This window comes from Indicator indicator, chromosome 31 (assembly GCF_027791375.1).
Source record: "Indicator indicator isolate 239-I01 chromosome 31, UM_Iind_1.1, whole genome shotgun sequence".
Taxonomy (NCBI): Eukaryota; Metazoa; Chordata; class Aves; order Piciformes; family Indicatoridae; genus Indicator; species Indicator indicator.
This window is the reverse complement of record NC_072040.1, coordinates 12,140,792-12,159,871: the sequence shown is the minus strand read 5'-3', so window position 1 is coordinate 12,159,871 and position 19,080 is coordinate 12,140,792. Positions and strand designations below refer to the sequence as shown.

General features: G+C 53.4%; 2 protein-coding genes across 2 annotated transcripts in view; one reads left to right on the top strand and one right to left on the bottom strand.

Annotated features, from left to right (window-relative positions):
* The window catches only part of ESCO1 (establishment of sister chromatid cohesion N-acetyltransferase 1), a 40,884-nt gene extending 35,056 nt beyond the window's left edge, over positions 1-5,828 (top strand). The window contains exons 10-12 of the mRNA XM_054394680.1: positions 1,368-1,511; positions 2,320-2,507; positions 5,010-5,828. Coding sequence (XP_054250655.1) covers positions 1,368-1,511; positions 2,320-2,507; positions 5,010-5,157 — 480 coding nt within the window. The 3' untranslated portion in view covers positions 5,158-5,828. The remainder of the gene's footprint in view (positions 1-1,367; positions 1,512-2,319; positions 2,508-5,009) is intronic.
* A 3,406-nt stretch (positions 5,829-9,234) lies between these two features.
* GREB1L (GREB1 like retinoic acid receptor coactivator) overlaps positions 9,235-19,080 on the bottom strand; it is a 75,609-nt gene continuing 65,763 nt past the window's right edge. Inside the window, exons 28-32 of the mRNA XM_054394709.1 lie at positions 18,192-18,419; positions 16,329-16,470; positions 12,771-12,971; positions 11,285-11,423; positions 9,235-9,398 (exon numbers count right to left, since the gene is read on the bottom strand). Coding sequence (XP_054250684.1) covers positions 9,235-9,398; positions 11,285-11,423; positions 12,771-12,971; positions 16,329-16,470; positions 18,192-18,419 — 874 coding nt within the window. The remainder of the gene's footprint in view (positions 9,399-11,284; positions 11,424-12,770; positions 12,972-16,328; positions 16,471-18,191; positions 18,420-19,080) is intronic.

Genomic DNA, 19,080 nt, shown 5'->3' with positions numbered 1-19,080 from the left:
CAGCTCTGTTGGGCCTGATCAAACGCTGATTCTTTCACCTTCAGGACACTGAGGGAATCTGCTGGGGTTTAGTTTATACTCCTAAATAGTATTTTATAATCTTTTAGATGACTCCCATTTGTGTCATGTCTTGTGTCTCTTTTGGCACAGTGCACTGGTGGAGACTCAGAGCAGGGCAAGTGAGTGTCTTGCTGTGCTCATAAACCCTGGTGTGCATGGCAGGTGTTAGTTATAGAACCATGGAACAGGTGGGTTGGAAGGGACCTCAAAGATTGTCCAGTTCCAACCCCCTCCCACCACCCAGGTTGCTCAAGGCCTCATCCAGCCTGGCCTTGGACACCTCCAGGGAGGAGACATCCACAACCTCCCTGGGCAGTGTCTCACCGCCCTCACTGCAAAGAATTTGTTCCTCATCTCCAGTCTAAATGCCCTCCTCAAGCTTCAGTCCATCCCCCTGTCCTGTCACTCCCAGCTTTTGGCAAAAGTCCTTCCCCAGCTCTCCTGGAGCCCCTTCAGGTACTGGAAGGCTGCTCTAAGGTCTCCCTGGAGCCTTCTCCAGGCTGAACTCTCAGCCCCAGCTCTCTCAGCCTCTCCCCATAGAGGAGGTTCTCCAGCCTCTAATCATCTTCGTGGCCTCCTCTGGACCTGCTTCACCAACTCCACATACTTCTTGTGCTGCAGAACTGGAGGCAGTGCTGCAGGTGGGGTCTGAGCAGAGCAGAGCAGAGGGGCAGAATCCCCTCCCTGTGCTGCTGCTCTCCCTGCTCTGGATGCAGCTCAGCACACAGCTGGCTCTGGGCTGCCAGGGACCATTGCTGGCTCCTGGGGAGTTTGTCACCAACTGACACCCCCAAGGCCTTCTCCTCCAGGCTGCTCTCAGCCACTCCTTACCCAGCCTGGATTTGTGCTTGGGATTGCCCTGACCCAGCTGCAGGACCTTGTTGAACTTCATTTACTGCTAGAACATCATAGTTCACACTTACCCTGCATCCTTTCTGCTACCCTTTGATTCATGTTTGGACTTCATGGAAGCTCCAAGCCTGGCAGTGTTCAGAGCCAGGCTGGATGAGGCCTTGAGCAAGCTGGGCTGGTGGGAGGTGTCCCTGGCCAAGGCAGGGGGTGGAACTGGATGAGCTTTCAGGCCCCTTCCAACTCCAGCCTTTCTATGATCAGAGGTGTGTGCCCAGCCAAGCCTCACGGAGGGGCTGTTTGTGGGGGCTGATGTATCACAGGTTGCTGAGGGACATCCCTGACTCCTGGGACAGCTTTCAGTGTTCTGGGGACCTTGGTGCATGCTGCAAATACAGAGCTCTGTCCAAGTGTGCATTTCTCTGCTTCCTAAACAGCTTTTAAACTTCTCTTGGCAGGTGGAAGAAATCAGAGAGATGGTAGACAATGACCTGGGATTTCAGCAGGCTCCACTCATGTGTTACTCTAGAACCAAAACTCTTCTTTTTATTTCTAATGACAAAAAAGTTATCGGCTGCTTGATTGCAGAACACATCCAGTGGGTAGGTGCCTGAGCAGGGCAAGGGCAGGACTCAGGGCTGGGTGCTTGTGTTCTCCAGCCTGCTGAGGCTACAGAAGTCCCTAGGAGCTGTCCAGCCACTCAGCAGCTGGGAGCTGTGTGTGTGCCATTTGGCAGTGGTGACCTGGCACTGAGACCTACGCATGGCTCAGGCCTGCTCAGCTGAGAACTTGCTGCAGCTGAGGGCTGGGATTTTGCTTCCTCTGCTACTCTTCCGCTAGCTGTGGCATTCCTGTTGCTTGTTGACAAGCAGATCCAGCTCCCTACCTGACAAATCCGACAGGGATGAAGAAGTGGGGACTCTGTGGGACTGAGCTGAAGCACTGCAGAGTCAAAGAGCTCCACAGCAAAGGGCAGCAGAGGCCAGAGCTGTGCAGGACAAGGAGTTGTGCTGCCAGCTGCAGTGAAAAAAAAAACTGATGTCAGAAATTTTCTTTTGTATTTTGGCTGTTCCCCTGTGAGCTGTGGTGCTGCTTTCTACCACTCCTTGTGAGCAGCAGACAAGGAGCAAAACAATCACACTCAGAGAAATTGATGCAAACACTTTAGTACAGGTGGCAATAAGAACTGGATCAATGTGGCTTTGAGTTTAAATTGGATAGGCGTTAGAGGGTGGTTTTGGTTTAATCTCTTCTGTTCCAGTACTGGAGCTGTTAAGATAAATTGAGTGAGGCATAACCCTGCAGCCTGTTTGGTAAAGGGAAGGATGAAGAGAAGCTCCCCGAGAAATCCTGAGCGGTCATTGCGATGCTTCCAGCAAGTGACCAGCTTCTTACTTACATCACCTGCAGGGCTACAGAGTCATCGAAGAGAAGGTTCCAGAAGTCAGCTCAGAGAATGAGAAGGTGATCTTTGAGAGGCAGAAGGCCTGGTGCTGCTCCACCTCCCCGGAGCCTGCCATCTGCGGCATCAGCCGCATCTGGGTGTTCAGCATGATGCGGCGCAGGAAGGTCGCCTCCCGCATGATCGAGTGCCTCAGGTAAGGCTGCAGGAGGCTCCAGCCCTCAGCCAGGGCATGTCCCCAGCTGCTGCTGACACTGGGGCTGTGGGTCTGGGTGCAGCTGGCAGCTCCAGTGCTGTGTGGAGTTCAGTAACCAGCACCGGCAGCTTGTCTGTACCAGAGACCTTTCTGCTCAGGGCAGTTGTCCTGAGTCGCTCCAGAAGGTTGCCACAGAGCTTGGCTGAACTCCTCTGAGGTAATCATGAGTGAAGGAAATGAGAGGCTTTGGTCAAAGTATGAGGCTGCCCAGGTGTTAAGGACTTTGACCTAACTGTTGGCCAAATGCCCACTCCTTGGAGGTTGAAAGGGGGAGAGAGCAGAGCAGAGTGCACCAGACTGGTCCTGATATGACAGAGACAAGGGCTTTGAGCTGGGAGAGGGGAGATTGAGACTGGAGATGAGGAAGAAATTCTTTGCAGTGAGGGAGGTGAGACACTGGCACAGGTTGCCCAGAGAGGCTGTGGCTGCCTCCTCCCTGGAGGTGTTCAAGGTCAGGCTGGATGAGGCCTTGAGCACCCTGGGCTGGTGGGAGGTGTGGCAGGGGGTTGGGACTTTAAGGTTGGATGATCTTTAAGGTCCCTTCAGCCCAAAGCATTCTGTGGTTTGTATGATTCTGTGAAGCTGTTTTGCCTTACTGGGGTTCAGGAGCCTGCTGGGATGTTTTCAGTTCCCACAGAGCTCCACTGGTCAGTGGGGAGTGTGCTCAGCTGGAGGCTGAGTGCTGGCTCTGCAGGAAGACTCAAACATCCACTCTGCTGTGCAGAGAAATGTTAAAAATATCCAATCTCCAAACCTTAGCTTTCTTCCACTGACATTTCCTAGAAGTTTAACTGCCTGCTCTGAGCAATGCCAAGAGCTACCCAGCTCTTGCTGCTGCTGGGCTGTCAGATTGGTGCCAGGTGCCTGGCTGGCTCCATCTTGTTGGAGTTTGTGGCACAGGTGTCTGCCAAGGCCTGGCAGTCCTCTTGGATGTTTAGAGAACCGAGCAAAGCTCTGCAGAATGCATCTTGCCTGGCTGGTGGAGCAACTGGAAAGGTCTTACTGGATCACATTCTGCCTGACCCTTTACTGTCTGTAAAGCTGCATTCAGCTAAACATTAGCTTGATGAATTTTGGCTGATTTTGGCTGATCTGTTTCAAGTGTGCATTCAGTAGCTTCCCAAAAGCAATTTCTAAAGGAGTGGTTTCTTCCCCAGAGTGATGCTGGCCTTGCTCCCTCAGTTACAGCTCTGAAGGATCTTTGGAATCAGCTGTGGTGGTTGGTGGCAGCTAGTGAGAAGTCTCAGCTTCCCTCTGAGCTCTGCAGGGCATGGTGCCAGTTGGTGCTGGCTCGGCCTGCTGCTAGTTCCTTGCTGCGCTGGCAGCAAACGGCACCAGGAGCTCTGGGGCTGGCCTGGACAAGGGAACCCAGGAAGCTGCAGAAGGGAAAGGCAAGGAGTGAGGCTTTGCTGTCTGATGGCAGTGAGCAGTTGGAGCTGCTCAGCTGCCGGTGGCACTTCAGTGTCTTTCCTAGGAAAAGGTGCTTGGAAGGGGATGATGCTGGCAGGCAGCTGAATCCTGGCAAGCACTGAGGACATCCTGGCAGATCTTTAAGCCCATTCTGAAGATGTCTGCCTCATTTCACTCAAGCTTCCACAGCTGACTTGGAGTCACACAAACCTGGTCAGGCAGTCTGCAGAACCTTGCAAAGTCATCTTCCTGAGGAGACAAAGAGGAGGGAATAAAGTTGGGAATAATCAAAAAGGATTTTGTTCCTATTGTCTCCTCCTGCTTTAATGCAGCTGTCCATGTGCTGGATGTTGCTGCTTGCTCTGCAAGTACAGCTGAGCTTTTCTGGTAAGAACTAAAAACTTTGAGACTTCCTTCTGCTTCCAAGGACAGGAGCTGCTTCCTCCTTCCCCACAGATCAGTTTTCTGAATGGCCAAAAGCAGAGCAGTGCCTCTTGATTCTCTGATCTCTTCAGGAAGAGCAAACCACATGGTCAGGGCCTGCAGGAAGAAGTGAAGCACTTTGGATCTTCCCTTTCAGAGAGGTTCACTCATGGATTGTGCCCTTAGATGTTCTGCTGCAATCCAAGATGTGCTCCCATCCAGGGGTCAGATGTTTTTTCAACCCAGGGCCCTGGTCCTTCGGGCTGTCTCCATAGGCATGCTGGCATCTCAGTGACTGCAGCCATGGCCCCACCAGTCACTTTGCTGCAGAGCTGAAGAGATTTCAAACCTTCTTTGGTTTTCATTCCTGATACTGAACTGGACACAGCTCACAGTTTGTGTCTGAGAGCCCTTTCAGGGAAGAAGTTTCTTCTAATGTCCAACCCAAATCTCTCCTGGTGCAACCTAGGCCTGTCACTTGTTACTAGGGAGGAGAGCCCAACCCCCCTGGCTCCAGCCTCCTTGCAGGGAGCTGTAGAGATCAGTGAGGTCTCCCTTCAACCTGTTCTCCAGACTAAGCACCCCCTTGTTTGGTTTGCTTTTGAACAGGAGCAACTTCATCTACGGCTCGTACCTGAGCAAGGAGGAGATTGCCTTCTCCGACCCCACTCCCGACGGCAAGCTCTTCGCCACCCAGTACTGCGGCACCGGCCAGTTCCTGGTCTACAACTTCCTCAACGGCCAGCACCAGGCCTAGCTGCTCCCTGGGGAGGCCTCTGCCCAAAGGCCCTGGGGTGCAGCCCTGCAGCCAGAGCCAGGGCAGTTTTATCACAGTGAACTCAGGACTGGTACCAACCCACAGGTTGTGCTATTTTGTTAAACTGTAAGCGGTGCAGCCGCAGCTGACTCCTGGTTTTTTTAACAGAAAGCTATTTTATTAACTTTTGCAGAAGTTTGATTGTATTTTATCTAGTTAGTCATGTTTACATGCAGCAGAAACTGTTCATAGTGGACTGTAAGCTAATGCAAAGACTCAGCTCTCCCTGACGAGGCCAGGCTGAAGTTCCTAACATGGTGATGTGCTCCTGGCACACACCTGGCCTCTTGTCCCTGGTGCCAGCAGCAAGGCACAGCTGGGGAGGGTTGCTGAGGCTGTGCTCAGTTGCATCCAGGCGAGGAGCTGAAAGTGCAGCTGCGACGGCTGGCCCCGCTCACAGCCCTGTGCCGGCTGCTGGGCTGCATTCTGTGCACCACCAGGTGCTGGCAGCACAGGACACTTGTGCCACCCCCTGTGCCCTTCCCCAAGGCCTGGGCTGAGTATGCACCATGGTTAGGGGACTTCACTTTGGTACTTGTCACTCCTTCAGAATCTTTTAAAGGGTTTGTATGTTGAAAAACTGCTGTGGCCTTTCTTGACCTGTACATACTGTAGATAGTTTAAAAATAAAATACTTGATAGCTTTTTTTTAAAGTTACTCTGTGGTGGTACCAAGTGTGACTGGGTCTGCAGGGCAGGGCTTGCCTGGGCACTGAAACAGCACCCCAGGTGCTAAGGGGCACTGAAACAGGACTCCCAGGGCTTTTCAGGCAGCCTCTGGAGAGCACAGGTGCTGCATTCTTACCTGCATAGGGACTGTGCATCACACTCCAAGGATCAGCTCCCACAGGGGTGACAGCAAGGTGCGAGGTGATGCCTTCAGCCTTGAGCACCAGCTGAGGGGTGCTCATTTGTTTGTCTTGTGCTGGCCTTGCCTTGGCCTGGTGCTAGAGCACAGCACTTGCACCACCTCAGAAGCATTACAATAGCTGACTAGTGTTGAATTCTGGTCTCTACAGGCTGCTTTTTCCAAGCTGTGACACAGAGACACAGATCCATCTAGGCCAGAAAAGATCCTCAAGGTTATCAAGTCCAGCCATTAATCAAGCACTGCCCACTCCACCACTAATCCATGGCCCTCAGCATCACAGCTCTCTGGCTTTTAAATACCTCCAGGGATGACTTCTTGTTATCAGGGGAGTGTTGAGCAGGCTCTAAAGGGCTTTGTCAAAAGAGTGGTGTAGGGGCACACAAAAGCTGAAGGTGATCCTCTGGCAGGCTCAGAAGCACTGAGGTGGTTCTGCTGCTCTTAGGTTCTGCCTGAGCAGTGCTGAAGTATGGCCAGCCCAAGCCCATCTTTGAGCTCAGGGGGACAAAGCTGGGAGTTACAGCTTGGTTCGCTCCTCCCTCTGGGCTGAGTGAACCAAAAGGCCTCTGCCAGACCCTCATACCCCTGGGGAAAGCTCTCTAGCACTGGCAGCAGGCCAGGTTAGCTCCATAATGTCACCAAGAGAGCTTCCTGTCCCTGGTAGGAGCTGCGGTTCTTGGGGGACAAGCACTGCTGGCCAGGGAGAATGACAGCAGCAGCATGTGCAGGGCAGCAGTGAGGAGAGAGGAGGCCTGCAGTGGTCACTTCATGGATTCCAATTTAATGAACCACATTATAAACACAGCCACAGCTGGGACAGGTCCAGGTGATAAACATAACATGAGGTAGACTGACTAGTGAAGCTAAATTCACCAAGGTTTTTGGTTAAGAAAGAATTTACACTAGGAAAGCAACATCTTGAACCCTCTTCCAGAAGTCACAGAAAGCAGCTCTGTAAGTTAGACACAAAGGCTCTGCAGATGATTCTTTCCATCTTACATTCAAATGGAACCTGTGAGCTGCCAGAACATCTACAGCTCCAGTGTAGAGCTGGCCAGCTGCATACATTCATCAGAACAGCCTTGCTGGGGCAGGCTCAGCCCCAGGGAGCAGCAGCCCTGCCTGGGTGGCACTGTCAGTGATGGCAGCCAGTGACCATCAGCAGAGGGCCAGGCCTGCACCTCCTGGGCACAGCCTTACCCAGCCCTGCTCCCACACAGCAGAGGGGTAAGGAAAGGGTTTGCTGCTGCTTGGTAAAGGCAAAGAATGGATGTCCTGACTGCACCCTCAACCCTGAAGATGCTTTTGCACTGCTTCACCAAAAGGCTCACTCCTGATAGGAATCTCAGCACCTGAATTTTAGGAGCTTAGTGCAAACATCAAACACACAAACACAAAAGGAAACCATCTCTGAACAGTGACACCTGGACCTTCTACACCACACCAAGACTCAGGGTTGGCCTCAAGCCCATCTTATGGCAAACCCAGAACTACTGGAATACATTCAGGTGTGGATCTAAAAGCTTCCCAAAGCATCTCTGCTGGCCCTGCTGCTCCCAGGTGCTACACCAGATAAGGCAGGTTGTGTCTGAGGGAAACAGGAAATAGAGGAAGGGGGTTTCATCTGCTCCATTCACAGCCTCAGAGTTCAGCTCCATCAGCACAGAGATGCACACCAGTTCCCCTCAGCCTCTGGCAAATATATTACATTTTCTCATCTGTAAATAGCTCTTTTCACACGATAAAAAAGTTGCTTCATTAACACTAGGCATAACAAAAAAAAAAAAATAAAACACAGCCTTGCAGCTGCTTCTCCAGTGAGCTGCAGGTCAACTTAATTTCATTGCTTTCTTGGGGAGTAAATGGATAGTCCTGAATCACTGTTAAGCACACACTGCAGCTTGCTTTCCAGTGAAGGGGTCACAAAGTGCAGGAAGCTGATGATTATTTTTAATCACCAAGCTAGCTGCAGGAGCATCAACACAAACCTGCTGCAGTGTAACCCTGACAACCAACTGCTGCTGCACCCAGACCATCCTGCAGCAAATCATGCATGTTACTGACCCTGCCTAGGCAGAACAACGTGCAGCTGCCCGTGCAGACAGCATCTAGAGGTCAGTCACCAAATACAGGACTGACAGTCTTGGGTGAGGCATTCAAACATCTTCACTTCCGGACAGTCTCTCCTGAGCCGTCCCAGCGACCTGGGTGCTCTCCTCCCCTCCCCCTGGAGCTGTCGCATTCATCCTTTGTTTCCCTCAGCTCCAGCTCGGGCAGCGCTGCCCTCCCGCAGGGCCTTTTGGTGTGCGCAGCTAGGACCTGAGCCGAGCTCTGCCGCCAGCTGGAGCTGAGGGACACGGAGGGTAAGTTGCATATGGCAAGGCACCAGGTGTGCAGCAGGACTCGTGTCCATACATAGAAGAGGATGAACCACAGGTTTGCAAGACTCTGACAAGAAACTGCAGGAGATTTGCTGGCAAGGGACCCTACCTGAGGAGAGCATCTGCGAGGAGCGGCGGCAGGGAGGAGCTGCCGAGCAGGGTGCAAGGATGGTGCTGGGGGAGCTGGGGGCACAGTGCCTGCCCTGCCTCTGCCGATTTGTTCAGGTTTAAGTAGTAAACTTTGACTACCTGTGGAAATTTTGCCAAGGACAGTTTCAATACATAGACAATTACAAAGTTTCAACTAACACTGCACAGAGGAGGCTATTCCTTGTAGTACAAATATCTGTTCTATTGTCATTTCAAACCCCTGAGTATTCCTGTACCGCAGTACAGAGCTGGAGACACGCTGGGCTCTCCCCACACAGCTTCCCCCATCCCACCTGCTGGGCTGTGCTTCGTGCCACACACTGGAGCCAGCAGCTGCTGAGGGCAGTTTCTTCCCCTGGCCTAGCTGAACGGAAGGATTCCTCTCCAACCAAACGATGTCCTCTTCCCAGACGCTACAGCCAGGCTGGCTGTGTGGCTCCTGCAAAGGACACCCTCGGGATCCTTCCAGCCGTAGCCGCTGGGGTCGTTGTCTGCTGCGGCTGTGGGGAGTCGCTCCGAGCAGTCCAGATAAATACAGGTTGCACTTTGCTCCACAGTGATTGTACTTGGTTTGTCACAAGCAGTTCTCCCTCCCTCTGCCGGCGGCTCCAGCCGAGCCTAGACGTGGCGGCCGGTGAGAAAGTAGAGAGGTTTGTCCTCGCTGCTGTTGGCTGTCTGGAACTCGTCCCGCAGCCGGAACTGCCACTCGTCCTCCAGCTCCAGCCGCACAATCGTCTGCCGCAGCGAGCTCCTGTCCTGGCAAATGACACACAACGTGGCACCTGCAGGGGACAAGCACGGCAGCTCTCAGGGTACAGCTCCATTTCCTTCAGTCACCTGCCTAAGATCTTCTAAAGAAGCCTCTGCTGCCAGCTGTGAGGGGAGGTCTATCAGCAGCCAGCCTGGAGCCCTGGAGCAGGGGCAGTGGTGGAAGGCATGGACTGGGCTGTGGGGTCTGCTCTGGGTCACTGCCCCACTGCTGCTGGGATCCTCAGCTGCAGCAGAGGATAGTTTGAACCCTCACTACTGATCATTATGCCAAAGGAATAAAGCCTACCTTCCACTCTCCCCCTGCAAGAACATTTGGGGTTGTACAAGGTGAGTGCTGAAACTCCTTTAAGTCAATCCCACAAGTGACTCCTTACACAGTCTGCTGGAGCATCCCTTAGGCATGAGAGCTGCCCTCGGTGAAGCACAGCAGGACAACAATGAACCAATTCCCTCATGCCTCTGTCTCAAACTCGCAGTCTCCTTCCACCTGGTGCTACCAGGCTGAGTCACTTCATGAGCAGGAGAGCTGCACCCCGAGGGATTGCTCTGTTTGTGCTACAGCACACCCCTGCTCCATGGGAAGTTCTGGTCCAGCTCCCTCCCCTCTGTGATCCCTTTCTGCCAGGCATCCCCTGCCTGCCTTTGAGAAGAAACTGCACAGGAAGTGGTGCCTCTGGCCACGTCCAGCCCACACCAGCTCTGGAGGCTTGCCAATGGCAGCAGCATCCCCACCATGGCTGCCCCTGTGCTGGGGGCCCTGAGAAGGTGAAGGAGCAGAATCCAAACTGAGGATCCTGGGACTAGCTCAGGGTCACCCCCACCGCCCTCTGGCACCTGCACCATCCTCATTCAGCACCACAGGGAGCTGCTGCAGCCATGCCACCACAGGTGCTCTGCAGTGCACCTCAGCAGTGCTGACTCCCCATGGCAGTGAGCTATCTGAGACAAAGGCAAAGAGTTTAACAAGGTCTAAAAAGTTGTGGTGAGGGCAGACCACAGCATCCTCCAGCTAAGAGCTGCCCCAAGCTTCAGGACTGAGTATTTCTTGCTGTTACTGACAGATTTCCAGAGCAGAATTTCTCATCTCCATCAGCAACACCCAGGCCCTGAACTCTCAAGCTGCTGACTGCAGCATTCACTGCCCCATTTCCATGTACCCTTGCTTTCCTGCTCCCATTTCCATGTACCCTTGCTTTCCTGAACCCATTTCCATGTACCTTTGCTTTCCTGCTCCCATTTCCATGTACCCTTGCTTTCCTGAACCCATTTCCATGTACCTTTGCTTTCCTGCTCCCATTTCCATGTACCCTTGCTTTCCTGAACCCATTTCCATGTACCTTTGCTTTCCTGCTCCCATTTCCATGTACCCTTGCTTTCCTGAACCCATTTCCATGTACCTTTGCTTTCCTGCTCCCATTTCCATGTACCCTTGCTTTCCTGAACCCATTTCCATGTACCTTTGCTTTCCTGCTCCCATTTCCATGTACCCTTGCTTTCCTGAACCCATTTCCATGTACCTTTGCTTTCCTGCTCCCATTTCCATGTACCCTTGCTTTCCTGAACCCATTTCCATGTACCTTTGCTTTCCTGCTCCCATTTCCATGTACCCTTGCTTTCCTGAACCCATTTCCATGTACCCTTGCTTTCCTGCACCCATTTCCCTCCTTGCTTTCCTGCACCTCCTTCCATTTGATGTTAGTCCAAAATCCTTAACTGAAGGTACTTTACCAAAGCCCAGCAGAGGTTCAGTTGCTTGCCCTTGTTACCAACAGAAGTTCTCCACTCTCCCCAAGGAAGCTGTTTAACGCAATTGGTTATTCCTCCGCCCTTCCCCTGTCACCCAAGCCATCGGCTGGCAGGACAGCAGGCAGCATGCCCAGCAGAGCAGGGAGGTTACCTTTCAGGAACCTGAACCTCTTGAGGAGGTCTGCAGCAACGAAGGAGTCGCAGAGGTAGAGCAGGAGCCCGCTGAAGAAGACTCCCTCGCAGCTGACGTTCACCGAGTGTGGGCGGGAGCTGACGTAGCAAATCGCCACCTGCGAGGGCAGGGAAGAGAGGAAGCCCTTCTGTGCTGGGCAGGGAATGGAGCAGCTCTGGCTGCCAGGGAACAGAGCAGGACCTTGTGAGGAGAGAGGAGGCAGCTGGTGCTGGTGAAAACACAACCCCAGCAGAGTGCAGCATGAAGCAAAGCTGCCCTGGGAGCCAGCATACAGGACAGATGTCTAACGTGGGTCTGCAGGATGCTATCCCAGGGCTCACTCTGGTTTTCTGCTCCCCTGTGAACACCTGCTCCTAGTGACTGTTGGGCTCTGCAGGCTGTTCTAACACAGACACACAAAGCCACTCCATCAGCACTGAGCTGCTGAAGCCTGAGCAGCTCTGCACTGGCCCCTGTCTTCTCTTGCTGACCACAGTCAGCAAATAAATGGCTCCCAGCACTGTGTCAGTGCCCTGATGGCTGCTTGTACTAAAGGGTTTCTTCTCTGTCTTGCCACTGACCTCCACAAAATCTATCAACACAAAACCTTGTTAGACTTTCCCCCCACTGCAGACTCAGTTCAAGCTGACCAACAGGTTCAAAAACTCTGATCTAGTTCTGTGGATGGCTTTTACACATCCTCTGCAGCACTTCCATTTGTGCTTCATGTGAAAGGCTCTCTCAGACAGACAGGCCCTGTTCCTTTGCAGTCACATCAACCCAGCCCTGCCCACAGCAGCATCTGCCAGGCCTCCCTGCCAACTCCTCCAGCAGAGCTGGTCTCGTACCTCCCTGCAGAGTCTCCCTGCTTGAGACCAAAGCCTTCCAATGCTACCCTTGATGCTTGAGAGCTCATCTGTTATGGGTTTAAGAACTGTGATATCTTAAACCATGGAACTGAAAGTCCTCTAAGTACCAGAGAGGTCCAGGTAGGGGTGGGCCAGAAAGTGTAATCTTTTGTTATTCCATTCCCATAATTCTGCACCTATTCCCATATATAAACAGGCATGGTTGGAGTTTCTGCCCTTTCCTCTCTCTGATCCCTTCTTTCTGCTGTGTGTGGGAGCAGGGCCTTGAGCTGGCAAGCTGAATTTTTACTGCATCATTGGGGCCTGTTAGGGAGGTATGGGATGGGGGCTGGGGGTGGTGTTCATGGGGGGAGGTTTTGGATGAAGTTGGCTTAGTGGTTTTGTGTATTGTGTGTGGGTTTGTACTGGGGGAACACACTTGTGAACAGCATTTCCATTTCCATTCTTTCCAGTCCATTTTCTTTTAACTTTTTTGGGGGTGTCAAAGAGCTTCTGTCTCACTCCCTACAGACCCAAGACATCATCGCAGAAGTTTCCAACAGAAAGGAGATGTTAAGGGAAGGTTTTCCCTCCCCCCAGTACTCCCCAGGCTGTACCTCACGGCCCATGTTCAGGTAGCAGTCGATGGCCAGCACAGGGTTCTTGAAGTTGTGGACAGCCTTAGGGAAGAGCTTGCAGGTGGCCTGCTGCAGGAACTTCTCCAGCAGGAACTGTGCCGGGGCTGCCAGCAGCGTGTGCTCGCTGTCAGGGGCACAGACATACTGCAGGGGCATTATTGGGGCCAGGCTGTCTGAAACCTGCAACAAACAGCCCCTTCTAACCCAGCTGCTCTGCAGGAGCCCCTCTAGCAGAGGAGGGATCCCATCACAGGGCAGGCAGAGAGAAAGCTGGGGGGAAGGATCAAGGGTCCCAGCTCTGTTCTGACAAAGCATCACAGCACAGAAATAAAGCAATTCCTTGTTCCACAGCTGCCAAGCACTTCTGTGGACACCTGCCTGCCTGAAGAAGGGACAGCAAGCAGGGACCTCAAACCTGCCTGACTCTGGGCAGTGTGGGACACAACATCCCTCTGGAGTGGAGTCAGCCACAGCAAACGTTTCCTGTGGAGCTTTCTCACAGGCCAGTCTGTCACTACAGGCTCCACTGCAAGCACAAGGGAAGGAACATTCAGAAAACCACCTCCCAGAACACTCCAACCTAGGGCTTAGTTGTGAAGTCTGAAACAGGGAGAAAGCTTTTAAAAGAGGGGTGCTGTGGGGGTGTCCAAAAGCACCAGGGACATGAACTGTAAGAGGCCTGGACTGAAGGCAGCCCTTGGAAACAGCCCTCCACAGAAAGCCAGCACAGGTGTAATGTGCTCTGTGTACAATGTTTGGCATCTCCACACCATTTGGATCCATATTGGGATCTTCCAGGTGGATTCCAGCAGGTTCTAATTTTCAGTGCCTTCCCTCAGGTCTCTTTGTGCCAGCACAAACCAGCAAACACTGGAATCTGGTAGCTGTGCTGGAAGCAATAACCACAAGTGCAGTACCACCTGCCTGCTTTTATCAGAGTGTTTGTCAGAGGAACAGACCAAGCTCCAAACCCAGCCCAACTTCTAAGAAATGAAGAGGAGTTAACAACTTCTAATCAGCAAAATAGTTATTATTTGCTATTTCTGATGTGGCAGACCCACCATGGGTCAGCCAGGAATGGCAGATGTCAGATCAGCATGAAATAAAAGGATACACAGTTCTTTATTGCTAGGGGAATCATAGAATCAGAGAATGGTAGGGGTTGGAAGGGACCTCTGGTGATCATCCAGTCCAAACCCCTGCCAGAGCACATCACCCAGGGCAGGTCACACTGAACACATCCAGGTGGGTCTTGAAAGCCTCCAGAGGAGACTCCACAACCTCTCTGGGCAGACCCAGGGCTCCAGCACCCTCACAGTAAAGAATTTTTTCCTCATGTTGAGGTGGAACTGCCTGGGTTTCAGTTTGTGACCATTGCCTCTTGTCCTATCACAGGACACCACTGAACAGAGCCTGGCCCCTTCTTGACACCCAGCCCTCAGATATTGATAGACATTGATCAGATCCCCTCTCAGCCAGGAAAGCATCAGGAAGGAGGTCCTGGCTTTACCCCTAGCAGCACCAACCCCATACTCACCACATCACCCCCCCCACCTCACTACATCACCCCCCACACTCACCACATCACCCCCCCACCTCACCACATCACCCCCCACACTCACCACATCACCCCCCTACACTCACCACATCACCCCCCACACTCACCACATCACCCCCCTACACTCACCACATCACCCCCCACACTCACCACATCACCCCCCACACTCACCACATCACCCCCCACACTCACATCACCCCCCCACGCTCACTACATCACCCCCCCACACTCACTACATCACCCCCCTACACTCACCACATCACCCCCCCCACACTCACCACATCACCCCCCCACACTCACCACATCACCCCCCTACACTCACATCACCCCCCCCACACTCACCACATCACCCCCACACTCACATCACCCCCCCACACTCACCACATCAACCCCCCACACTCACCACATCACCCCCCTACACTCACATCACCCCCCCACACTCACCACATCACCCCCCCCACACTCACCACATCACCCCCCACACTCACCACATCACCCCCCCACACTCACCACATCACCCCCCTACACTCACATCACCCCCCCCACACTCACCACATCAACCCCCCACACTCACCACATCACCCCCCCTACACTCACATCACCCCCCCACACTCACCACATCACCCCCCTACACTCACCACATCACCCCCCACACTCACCACATCACCCCCCCACACTCACCACATCACCCCCTACACTCACACACCCCCCCACACTCACCACATCACCCCCCCACACTCACCACATCACCCCCCTACACTCACACACCCCCCCACACTCACCACATCACCCCCCACACTCACCACATCACCCCCACACTCACCACATCACCCCACACTCACACATCACCCCCACACTCACCACATCACCCCCCACACTCACCACATCACCCCCCACACTCACCACATCACCCCCCACACTCACCACATCACCCCCACACTCACCACATCACCCCCCCACACTCACCACATCACCCCCACACTCACCACATCACCCCCCACACTCACCACATCACCCCCCACACTCACCACATCACCCCCACACTCACCACATCACCCCCCACCTCACCACATCACCCCCACCTCACACATCACCCCCCCACACTCACCACATCACCCCCCCACACTCACCACATCACCCCCCACACTCACCACATCACCCCCCCACACTCACCACATCACCCCCCCACACTCACCACATCACCCCCCCACACTCACCACATCACCCCCCACCCACCACTCACCCCCACACTCACCACACACCCCCCACACTCACCACATCACCCCCCACACTCACCACATCACCCCCCACACTCACCACATCACCCCCCACACTCACCACATCACCCCCCACACTCACCACACACCCCCCTACACCACCACATCACCCCCCACACTCACCACATCACCCCCCACACTCACCACATCACCCCCCCACACTCACCACATCACCCCCCCACCTCACCACATCACCCCCCACATCACCACATCACCCCCCACACTCACCACATCACCCCCACGCTCACCACATCACCCCCCACACTCACCACATCACCCCCCCCCCTCACCACATCACCCCCCCACACTCACCACATCACCCCCCCACACTCACCACATCACCCCCCACGCTCACCACATCACCCCCCCCACGCTCACTACATCACCCCCCCCACACTCACCACATCACCCCCCCCACTCACCACATCACCCCCCCCACGCTCACTACATCACCCCCCCACACTCACCACATCACCCCCCACACTCACCACATCACCCCCCACGCTCACTACATCACCCCCCCACACTCACCACATCACCCCCCACACGCTCACCACATCACCCCCCTACACTCACATCACCCCCCCACACTCACCACATCACCCCCCTACACTCACCACATCATACCCCCCACACTCACCCCCTCCCACACTCACCCCTCCCCCTCTACTCCCCCCGCCCCACACTCTCCCCCCCACTCACCATGACTTTTGGCTTCACGACAAAGTCCTTCTGTCCTCCCACCTGGATGTGTTTCTTCATGACACTGAAGTTGTTGAAGCGGCAGATGAGGAGGCCACTGCTGTTGGTCCTCAGGTTGAAGTCCACATCCTCACAGAAATACCTGGGCACAAAGAGAGCCTGGCTGGAGCAGCTGAGGCACCACTGCTGTGGGCAAGCACCCAGCCTGCTGCTGCTGAGATGCACTGCACCCGGCCCAGCAGGGCTTCCTGCAGGACACCTGGTACGGTGCCTACACCAATGCTCTACAGAGTTCTGAAGACTGAATCCTTCAGTGTGCTGCTGGTGCAGGACAGTGACTTCTGGTCATCTTAACATCAAACAAGTCTTCACTTTGCAGGGCATCTGTGTGTGCCTTCCCCTGGTCTAGTGGGAGGTGTTCCTGCCCATGGCAGGGGGCTGGAACTAGATGATCCACCCTGTCCCTTCATCCTGGTCACTGATGAACATGTTGAACATGGCTGTACCCAGGACTGACCCCTGGGGAACACCACTCACCACAGGCCTCCAGCTAGACCCCACACCCTTGATCACAACCCTCTGTGCTCTGTCCTCCAGACAGTTCTCAACCCACCTTACTCTGTGTCCAAAGCCTTGCCAAAGCCAAGGCAGGCAACAGCCACTGCCCTCCCCTCTCTACCCAGCTGGGCACACCATCATAGAAGGCTATCAGAACGGTCACGCATGAGTTCCTCCCCCATGAATCCATGCAGACTACTCCTGATTATCTTCCATTGTTCCACATGCTTAAAGACAACCTCCAGATCAAGCTGCTCCATCATCTTTTCAGGAATGGAGGTGAGGCTGACTTTGTGTCCTTCCTGAAGGCTGCAGTGACATTAGCTTTTCTCCAACCCTCAGGCACCTCCTCTGTTCTCCATGATCAGTCAAAAATGATGGAGAGCAGCTTAGCAGTAACCTTAGTCAGCTCCTCCAGCACTCATGGGTGCATCCCATCAAGAGCTCTGGAAGCCAGGCTAGACTGGTTTGCACTGACAGGCTGCAATTCCTCACTCAAACACAAAGGAACCCTGAGAAGAGCAGCAGGAGAGCAGGGGGAGATGCCCCATGGGGCATTCACTTGGCAGCACTTAGCACTTAGACACTGCTTCAGTCTGTGATGCGGACGAGCAGCAAAGCCCCCTGAGTGCTTTGTACAAATTACAGAACTGTCAGGGCTGGAAGGGACCTCAAGGCTCATCCAGTCCCAACCCCCTGCCATGGGCAGGGACACCTCACACTACAGCAGGTTGCTCACAGTCACATCCAGCCTGGCCTTAAAAACGCCTAGGGATGAGGCTTCAGGATGGAGGTAGGGGAGGAGGGGTAGGAAGGGAAGCTGGGCAGTTATTTATTGATCTGTTCTTACTGAAACAGGGAGGATGGGTGACTTCGGAGGAAATGCAAGGAATCCTTCCTCACAGCTCAACCATCTCCTATACTTTTGTTCTTAGTCCTGCAATAGGCTTCTGCCTCTGACAGGCTCTCTGGAAGCTCCACACTCCTCCTGGAACTGATGCAATTTCAGCTTCTTCTGTTTTTGGTTTCCTGACTACTTTTTTCTTCTGAAGTTTCTTCTTTCTCCCCAGTCCTCTGTAGCCCTCCCTTGCTCTTGTCTCTTGGCTTGTCTCTCCCAGATTTCCCTAAGTTTACTTTCCTGGATGATTCCTTCAGATGCAACACCTGTCCCTCTGGTTTTGTGCCTGTGCACTCACCACCTCACACAAGGCCTTTGTGTTTATCTTGACAGCAACCTGAACTCTGGTGACAAGACTGTCCTCATGCCAGGGGTATGATTTTAGCACAGAAGTCTGTAGTGCCTACCTGTTCAGGTCATATTGCACATTCTGGGTCAGGTCTATGTTGAGCAGTATAAAATCATGCACGTGGCACCTGGAGAAGGGAGCCTTTGCTTTCCTGGTGTTCAGCTTGCTGCTCCACTTCTGCACACCCAGTATTGCATAATGAACAATTTTTGGGGTGGCTTCAATGTGCTGGAGGACACTCTTCAGGGACACATTCTTGTTGGATCCCCCAGGCTCCAGGGACTGGCTGAAAAACACAATCATCCACAACATCCAAACAGTACTGGGGACACACACTCTGCATTTACACACCTGTGTGTCAGCAAGGGACCAGCAAATCCCAGTGACAACTGAGAGCCTTAATGCAGATGCTGTAAGAATAAGGTCAGAAACACAGACTGAGCAGCAGCCACCTAACCTCATCCCATCAATTCCATCACTGCAGGAAGAGTCTTGCAACAGAATAAGGCTTTACACAGTTGAGTAAGGCCTTAGAAGACCTTGTATCAGACCAGTGTATAAGGTCTTACACACTTTAGCAAAAGGACTGCCTTAGGCACTGTTTCTGGAAGGCTTTTTCCCTCTGTGATGGACAACATAAATGCCGAGAAAGGCAAGAGCTTAATGCCTTTGAAAAGCTCCAGATCCCATGATAATCTCTCTCCTTGAGAAACATAAATTGAATCAAAATTAATCAGCGCAGTAACATATTGAAAAAATCACCCAAAGAGTCACTGAAAGCAAGAATGGCTTTAGGCAAGGAACAAGCACAAGGAGAGCTTTGTTGATGGTACTGACTGTGGGACATGGATGTAAGGGTAGAGCCAGGTGGTTGGGTGTTGGTTGGTCAGCAAGGCAAATCTGCTGCCTTCCTGCTGCTGTGAGTGAAAGAGCTGCCTGGCTGCACT